This window comes from Terrapene carolina, unplaced genomic scaffold (genome assembly GCF_002925995.2).
Source record: "Terrapene carolina triunguis isolate 2854851 unplaced genomic scaffold, T_m_triunguis-2.0 Scaffold212, whole genome shotgun sequence".
Classification (NCBI taxonomy): domain Eukaryota; kingdom Metazoa; phylum Chordata; order Testudines; family Emydidae; genus Terrapene; species Terrapene triunguis.
The window spans coordinates 6,599,175-6,608,262 of record NW_020664563.1 but is presented as its reverse complement, the minus strand read 5'-3'; the positions used below and the strand labels follow the sequence as shown (position 1 = coordinate 6,608,262).

General features: G+C 42.2%; 1 protein-coding gene across 1 annotated transcript; it reads right to left on the bottom strand.

The window, feature by feature from the left end:
• Positions 1-6,401: 6,401 nt before the first annotated feature.
• LOC113407546 (histidine protein methyltransferase 1 homolog) lies at positions 6,402-7,915 on the bottom strand. The gene has a single exon (XM_026656178.2). It carries the CDS (start codon positions 7,545-7,547, stop codon positions 6,456-6,458), a length of 1,092 nt encoding a protein of 363 aa, XP_026511963.1. The 5' UTR covers positions 7,548-7,915; the 3' UTR covers positions 6,402-6,455.
• Between the last annotated feature and the right edge of the window lie 1,173 nt (positions 7,916-9,088).

Here is a 9,088-nt window from a genome sequence, read left to right as displayed (position 1 = left end):
GATGGTCACCCACAGATCCTCCTAGAAGAACCCAGTCTGTGTCCCCTGATACCACAGGCCTGGGGACCCAGCCAGAGGTGGAGGAACCAGACCCCAGACCAAAGTCTATGGCAGCAGTTGTAAATCCAGTTCCTGGAACCCAGCCAGAACCAGTCCAAGGATCGGAACTGGCGGAGCAGTCAGCACCAGAGCCTGTGCTTGCAACCCCACCAAAGTCAGGGGAGCCAGCACCAAAGGGCACCACAGAGCCTGCACCTCCAGCAGCAGCTAAACTGGTGCAAAAAAATCAACCGGAGCATGAAATACAACCTAGTGCATCAGAGAAGAGCAGTTCACAATAGACAGAGACACCCCCATCACCTGCATTGCTTCCATGGGGACCGAGCCCAAGTCCACAACCAGCAAGGAACTAAAGTCTCCAGCATCAAGGGAGCAGTTCCAGGCAGAGCAGGAAGCGGATAAATGCCTCAAGGAAGCTTGGACGGTAGCATGGAATGACCCATCCAAGGACAGAGAAAAGCTGTAACCCTGGGAGTTTAATACAAGCCTGGAGAGGCCAGTATTAATTTTTAGAATCCTTGTGGGCCCCACCTTCTGCACTCGAAGTGCCAGAGTGGGGAATCAGCCTTGACAATACCCATCTTCAAACCTCAGACTTACCAACCTCCAAAACCAATGGCCAAATCCATCACCCTTGAAGTACGTGACTGTTGCTGCTGACTTTAGCAGGAGTAGGATCACGGAAAATAAAACATAAGGAAAGTGAATGGGGAATTTAGAAGCTCCAGAGTTGTTTTTGCTGGTTTCATCTCAAACAAATGACCTAAATGGATTATTTTCTTTATCTACTTTTGGGCCATGATATGGAAAGGGGAAATTAATTATACTATGTCAATTCTCCTGTTTTGTAGTTGCTTCTACAGCCTGTGGTATAGCGCTAATAAAACCTCCAAGTATAAAGCCTTAAAAGGTCTGATATATAAAAACCTCAAGGATGTTCCAAGAAGCTGTAGCTAAGAATAAAGTGAGGAAATTAAGCAAAGGAAAATTCATGCTGAACATCAGGGGAAAAAAACAGTGGGTTCTGATAGTGAAGTATATTCTCAAAAGGATGTGAGGAAAGCTACATTGCATGACTAGTGACATTTAAAATGTGGGAGAATACAGCAGTAAGCCAGCTCAAGGTCTGCAGTAATTGGCTATTAGTAAATACCTTGTGTGTATTGCAAGGCACAAGTTCAAAGGCTGAATGCATTCAACTATCTGAGCATTGCACTAGAAACCTAAGAACTAGGCTGCCATGGCTTATTGTCGCTGGAGGGTAGCTTTCTTTTATATATATTAATTTTTTTCGAAAAGAAGTCTTCTTAAATAGTTTTGGGGACACGAGTGGGAGGAATTAGGCAACTCTTCCATTATGGAAAAAAGTTCCTTGCAGAAGGATATGATAAAGTACTAGATGGTTATAAGCACCTTTTCATCAACAGAACACATCTAGGATTCTCTTTCTTGCGTATTGTGCTCCCAGTGCAAATGGATTACACTCCCTTAGCTCTTAAAGACTTTTCACTCCCTGAGGCAATAGTAAAGTGAGACACACACACTGGTCATTATTGCACACAACCAGTTCCCACTGTCTTGAGACTCAAATTGGAAAACAGTAGCAATGCTCTGCCACCCTTTGTCCACAGCCTCCCTCCCTTTACGCCCAAATGAGTTGCCATTAAAAGTAGATTGGGCAGATTTTATAACGTAATCACCCTTCTATGCTTTGGCCAGTAGTGTAAATATCAACATTATACATAGGGCTCTTCGTTTTCAGTTTTTTGTTTTAATTTGCCAGGAATTTATCAGTGTTTATTCAAAATTTAAAAAACAGTGAAAAATGGGTAAAAGCTGAAAATGAAGGGCAGCGGGTGGTGGGAGAGGGGTGCTCGGTACCCACAGTATGCAGGGGGCAGGTGGTCTCAGCAGCACGGACCTGGACCCCTGCCTGTCTTCCTCCCTCACTGTGAAGAGGAAGATGGTGCCAGGATGAAGGGCCAGGGAAGCTGAAAGCTCCACTCCATGAGTACTGGACCCCCTGCCAGACAGAGCCCCCTCCCGATCCTAAGCCTTCAGCGTGGCCCCAGGGCACAGAGCCCTATTTGCTTCACTTGCCAGCCAGAGTCCCCTCCTGACTCCACCAGTAATCAGAAGATGCAGCCTTCCACTCTCCTCCTGACCCCTGCCTGTCAGCCAGGGGAAGCAGATGGGGCCCTGCTGAAGGGCCAGGGTCAGGAGGGGCTCTGTCCAGAGGGGGCCAGTACTCAGTGCAGTCTTCTGGTCCCCTCCTAACACCGGCCTTTCAGACCGTGTCCGCTTCTTCGGTGCAATGGGGGAGCCAGATGGGCAGGGAGCTCAGATAGCCCAACCACTGCAGTAACTGGCCTCCACGGAGCAGAAGCGCTGCACCCCATGAGAACTGGCCCCCCCGCCACACAGAGCCTCTTCTGGCCCCAGCCTTTCAGTGCAGTCCCATCCACTTCCCCTGTAAAAAATTCCTGGGTCCAAGCTAAAACAGTAAAATTGATAAAACCCAAATACTGACTTTGTCAAAACCCTGGGAATTTTTCAGAGAGAATTTTTTACAAATACCAAAAATGAAGGGCCTTGATTATAAACTAAGTGTTATCATTAAGCTTCAGAGTTACTACCCCTTAAAATGAAGTGGGGCATTTAAAAGCAGTTTTTTCAGGCTGCCTGCAATCTCAGGCAGACATCACTAGCCCTTATGACTTGAAGAAGAGGTAAAATAAGTGCTTTTTTTTTTTTAAATATAAGCTTATATTCTGGAGCACAAGATACAGCCAAGATTTGTGTTTCTGGTTTCTCCTTCTCTTTCATCATATGGACAATTTTAGCAATGTCTCAAACACCATTCCAGGACTGCCTGTTCATATGATTGATATAAAAAAATTGCAAGCTGTTATGAAAGCTATTTTTGTTGGATAAAAAGTCATCAACTTAAAGGGTTTCCTGCCCTTTATCTGAATAGTGATGTTGTCAAAATGACAGCATTATGGATCCTGCACCCAACTTTTATAGGCTTGAGTAACATGGATAAAATACATTAATCACTATGTAGTGTGACAAATTGGAAAAAACAATTTACTGCAAGTCATAGAGACATATATAAGAACATAAGAACGGCCCCACTGAGTCAGACCCAAGGTCCATCTAGCCCAGTATCCTGTCTTCCGACAGTGGCCAGTGTCAGGTGCCCCAGAGAGAATGAATAGAACAGGTAATCATCAAGTGATCCACCCCCATCGCTCATTCCCAGCTTCTGGCAAACAGAGGCTAGGGACACCATTCCTGCTCATCCTGGCTAATAGTCATTGATGGACCTAGCCTCCATTAATTTATCTAGTTCTTTTTTGAACCCTGTTATGGTCTTGACCTTCACAACATCCTCTGGCAAGGAGTTCCACAGGTTGATTGTGCGTTGTGTGAAGAAATACTTCCTTTTATTTGTTTTAAACCTGCTGCCTATTAATTTCATTTGGTGACCCCTAGTTCTTGTGTTATGAGAAGTAGTAAACAACACTTCCTTATCTACTTTCTCTACACCAGTCATGATTTTATAGACCTCAATCATATCTCCCCTTAGCCCACTCTTTTCCAAGCTGAAAAGTCCCAGTCTTATTAATCTCTCCTCAGACGGAAGCCGGTCCATACCCTTAATCATTTTTGTTGCCCATTTCTGAACCTTTTCCAATTCCAATATATCTTTTTTGAGATGGGGCGACCACATCTGCACACAGTATTCAAGCTGTGGGTGTACCATGGATTTATATAGAGGCAACATGGTATTTTCTGTCCTATTATCTATCCCTTTCTTAATTATTCCCAGCATTCTGTTTGCTTTTTTGACTGCTGCTGCACACTGAGTGGATGTTTTCAGAGAACTATCCACAATGACTTCAAGCTCTCTTTCTTGAGTGGTAACAGCTAATTTAGACCCCATCATTCTATATGTATAGTTGGGATTATGCTTTCCAATGTTCATTACTTTGCATTTATCAACATTAAATTTCATCTGCCATTTTGTTGCCCAGTCACCCAGTTTTAAGAGAGCCTTTTATAGCTCTTCACAATCTGCCTGGGTCTTAACTATCTTTAGTCATTTTGTATCATCTGCAAATTTTGCCACCTCACTGTTTACCCGTTTTTCCAGATCATTTATGAATATGTTGAATAGTACTGGTCCCAGAACACACACCTGGGGGACACCACTATTTACCTCTCTCCATTCTGAAAACCGACCATTTATACCTAACCTTTGTTTCCTATCTTTTAACCAGTTACCAATCCATGACAGCACCTTACCTTTTATCCAGTGGCAGCTTACTTTGCGTAAGAGCCTTTGGTGAGGGACCTTGTCAAAGGCTTTCTGAAAATCTAAGTACACTATATCCACTGGATCCCCTTGGTCCACATGCTTGTTGACCCCCTCAAAGAATTCTAGTAGATTGATGAGGCATGATTTCCCTTTACTAAAACCATGTTGACTCTTCCTCAACAAATTATGTTCATCTGTATGTCTGACAATATTGTTCTTTATTATAGTTTCAACCAGTTTGCCCGGTACTGAAGTCAGGCTGACAAAACCTCCTCTAATGATACCTCAATCTGGGACAGTTCCTCAGATCTGTCACCTAAAAAGAATGGCTCAGGTTTGGGAATCTCCCTCACATCCTCAGCCAGGAAGACTGATGCAAAGAATTAATTTAGTTTCTCCGCAATGGCCTTATCGTCCTTGAGTGCTCCTTTAGCACCTTGATCGTCCAGTGGCCCCACTGGTTGTTTAGCAGGCTTCCTGCTTCTGATGTACTTAAAAAAAAAAGTGCTCTTTGAGTCTTTGGCTAACTGTTCCTCAAATTCTTTTTTGGCCTTCCTATTTGCCATTTTTATACTTCATTTGCCAGTGTTTATGCTCCTTTCTATTTTCCTCACTAGGATTTAACTTCCACTTTTTAAAGGATGCCCTTTTGCCTCTAACTGCTTCTTTTACTTTGTCTGTTCTCTTACTGTGTTTTTTAATTTGGGGTATACATTTAAGTTGAGCCTCTATTATGGTGTCTTTAAAAAGTTTCCACGCAGCTTGCAGAGATTTCACTTTTGGCACTGTACCCTTTAATTTCTGTTTAACTAACCTCCTCATTTTTGTGTAGTGCCCCTTTCTGAAATTAAATGCTACAGTGTTGGGCCGCTGTGGTGTTTTTCCTGTCACAGGGATATTAAATTTAACTATATTATGGTCACTATTACCAAGCGGTCCAGCTATATTCACCTCCTGGACCAGATCCTGTGCTCCATTTAGGACTAAATCAAGAATTGCCTCTCCTCTGGTGGGTTCCAGGACCAGCTGCTCCAAGAAGCAGTCATTTAAGGGGTGTCAAGAAACTTTATCTCTGTATCCCATCCTGAGGTGACATGTACCCAGTCAATATGGGGATAATTGAAATCCCCCATTATTATTATTGAGTTTTTTATTTTAATAGCCTCTCTGATCTCACTGAGCATTTCACAGTCACTATCATCATTCTGGTCAGGTGCTCGGTAATATATCCCTACCGCTATATTGTTATTAGAGCATGGAATTACTATCCCTCTTACTATATCTTTCCCCCCTCCTCAAATATTCCCCACCTTTAGATCCAAATTGTTTGGTTAAATTAACACAGAAAATGCTTGATCCACCACTGAATACAGGCACCTCTGGTGTATTCAGTTGATTCAATTTAACACTGCACAAGATTACACTACAGCTTAGGACAGAATGTGAAGACCACGCTAGAGACTTTTAGGTAGGTAGGATGTAAGTTTGTAGTTTGGGTAGGATATTTACAACTTTTAAATCAAGCCCAGGTGAGGGTTGATTGCTAGCAATTACCATCTGATGACCCTTCAGTGGCCTACATTAAATGAATTGGTTTCAGTCCAGTCCTTAGTGGACCAGTGTCACTGCCACAACCAGAGTATTAACCACCACCCTTGTTGGGCAGCCTCAGCAGACAGGCCAAGAATTGAATTGGAATGGAAGCCGAGTTCTCTTACCTGTAGAGGTGGTCCCTGTACAGTAGAGAGGAGGTAGATGGACAAAGCAAGTTGCACTGCTGCTTTCTCTGTTATATCTGTTTTATGACAGAGAATTTAAGAGTGCCTCGCCTTGTCAAGTTGGCACCTTCTGACAATACTTATAAAAACTCATATGAAAAAAGCAAATATATACAATTATATAGTGAAAATGAATTCTTCACCTTTTTCTCTCACTCACACAAAGAAGGAAAAAGCAACCTGACCTATAAGACATTTCAGAACAACTCAACGGATAAAAAGGCAGAGGGACATCTGGCTATAAATCACATCTTTATTAAGATATTTAACAGGCACAATGGGGAATGAGTGGATTAACTGGAAATCTTAAAGGCCATTTCAATAATGTACCGTGTCAGTCCTTCATCGATAACTTTGACAGTTCTAGTCCTGAACACATTCCTCTCTTCAATGAATTTCTCAAAGATATGCACACCACCTCCCACCCCAAAATAATGTGCTTTGCTAGCCAAATACACGCGGCCATTTTTATCCAACAGTTTAGAAATCGTATCATGCAAAGCACTGTAATAGTCAGGATTGTAGATGGTCTCGGATGTGAGAATAAGGTCATACTTTGAAAAGGGTTTGTTGCCACTTAACAGGAGTTGGCTAAACTCAGCCCATTCTCCAGAAAAAAATCTGCACTTAGACATTAGAGCTGGTATGAAGTCTGCTTTCTTGTGCTTCTTTGAAGGAGGTTCACTAATTCCGCCATCACCACCACCATCAGTACAGTTAGCCACTACATTAGGCAAGGTTATTTCATCAATCACAGTGTGGTTATAGTCCTGAAAGTGGACTTTTTTAGCTTTTCTCTTTAATGCAAGTATTCCCAGCAGCCCAGCCCCACAACCAAGATCCAAGACTGTCTTGTTGATAAACTGCATTTCAGCCTCTGACAAATAATCCATGAGATCAAAAGTGCATTCCCATATTTTCAGCCCCCCTTCATAGATGCCTGTGATAAGATCAGAGTGAGAAGAAATACTTTTAGACACTATGTCTTCTTCATGGGAGTCATTTGAATGGGTCATTTCCACCACAGAAATATTTACATAGTATAGGCCCTGTACAGCTTCTATAACTTTATTTTCTAACACTTTGCTGAAATCTTCAGGAATATTATGCTCTTTGGCAACTTTAAAGCTGGCTCGTTTCTTTGGCAGCACCTGGACCGGGCTACAGTTTGCTACTGGATCTGAAGTTTTGGGTGTTGCCTCATGTGCACACAGAGACTCCTTGTGCACAATGTTTTCTTCTGATGAAATTTCTTTGCTCTTTTCTGTAGATCCGCCTGGGTTCAAAGAAGCCTGTCCAGATTCCAGCTGCAAAGCTGTATCACCAAGAGTCTCGAGTTCATTTCCTGCTTTCTCTTCAATAGAGAAGTTAAACTGAAAAGCCATTTTCCTATGAAGTACGAAAAAAATAAATCACAGCTTATATCCAAAGTTACAATAGGGCAGACACTCATCCAATGAAACTGTTAATATAAATGTGATTTTTCTTCTATGGCTTGTGCAGATAAGAACTTGCTCCCTGGCTGTAAGGCTGCTCTGCCATAGTTAAAAGCTGTCTGCAAAGATCTTTACATTAGTTATCACTATGAAAGCCTCTACTTTGCAGGTATAATGTCCACTTTCTCTGCAAATTCATCTGTTGAATTCTATAAAAAGAGAATATATGTCAAATATCACATTTCATTAAATTGAAAGATAAATACTTTGCGCTTGTATCTATCCAAAGGACAACATAAGTTACAAATATTATCTAATGCCACCTTGTAACATTCCTTTGAGGTAAGCAATTATTACTATTCCCATTTCACAGAGGAGAAAACAAAAGACAATTAAGGGATTTGTGAAAGGTAATGCAGGAAGTGAATGGCAGAGTTGAGTAAAGTCTGATCTCCTGAATAATTTAATCTTGTGCTTTAGTCACAGCCTTCCTCCTTGAAAAGCACACCGACAAGTTCAAGAAGATATAAATCGCTTGCCTACAGGAAACTAAAAGTTCAAATTTGATTGTCCGACAAGAAAATGTGATTGTTCCAAATTTCAGACTGTGGTCTCATTCTCGTCTATAAATTAAAAGATTATTGCTCTGCATTCTACTTGCTCTATTTTGAACGACTATGCCAGGGTTTCTCCTGTTCTTTTTCAGGGCATCTGATTCTCACTTGGTATTATATGTTTGGTTTTGTCCTCACTTTAAAATAAAAGTGACACCATCAGTTGGAAACTGTGCCAGAAATGAGAATTTCTAATTTGAATAAAAATTCTAATATCTAAATAATATTATGGCTCATATTCATATCCATCTAGTTTGAAAACTAGATCCAAACACACAGACTGGCACTACTCTAGTTCTCCACTTGCACCGCCTGCAGTAGGGTGACCAGATGTCCCGATTTTGGGGTCTTTTTCTCATATAGGCTCCTATTACTCCTCACCCCCTGTCCCGATTTTTCACACTTGCTGTCTGGTCGCCCTAGCCTACAGCTGCACTAATTCTGCACACATTTCACCCCATGCTTAACCTTACTCCTGTGAGCAATCCCACTGCTTTGGGAGGTTCTTGTCTTGAATGGAGTCCCACAATCTTGTGAGCAGAGTTCAGCACATGCATAAATGTTTGCAGGATTGGGGCCAGGGATTTGTTCTTCTCACATTACTATTTGTGCTACAGTAGCCTCTAGAGTCTAAGATCAGGGCCCCATTGTGCCGGGCACTGTACATGTAGAGCAAGAGACCATTTGTCCTGAAGAATTTGCAATCTCTAAAGAGACCAGACATAGGTGAGAGGGGAAAAGAGGCAGAGAGAGCAGGGGAGTGACTTGCCCAAAGACACTCAACAGGCCAATGGCACAGCTGGGAATAGATGCCATGTCTCCTGGTGCCCACTCCCGTGCTCTATCTGCTGTTTCCCCAGAACAAATCTGTCCCTG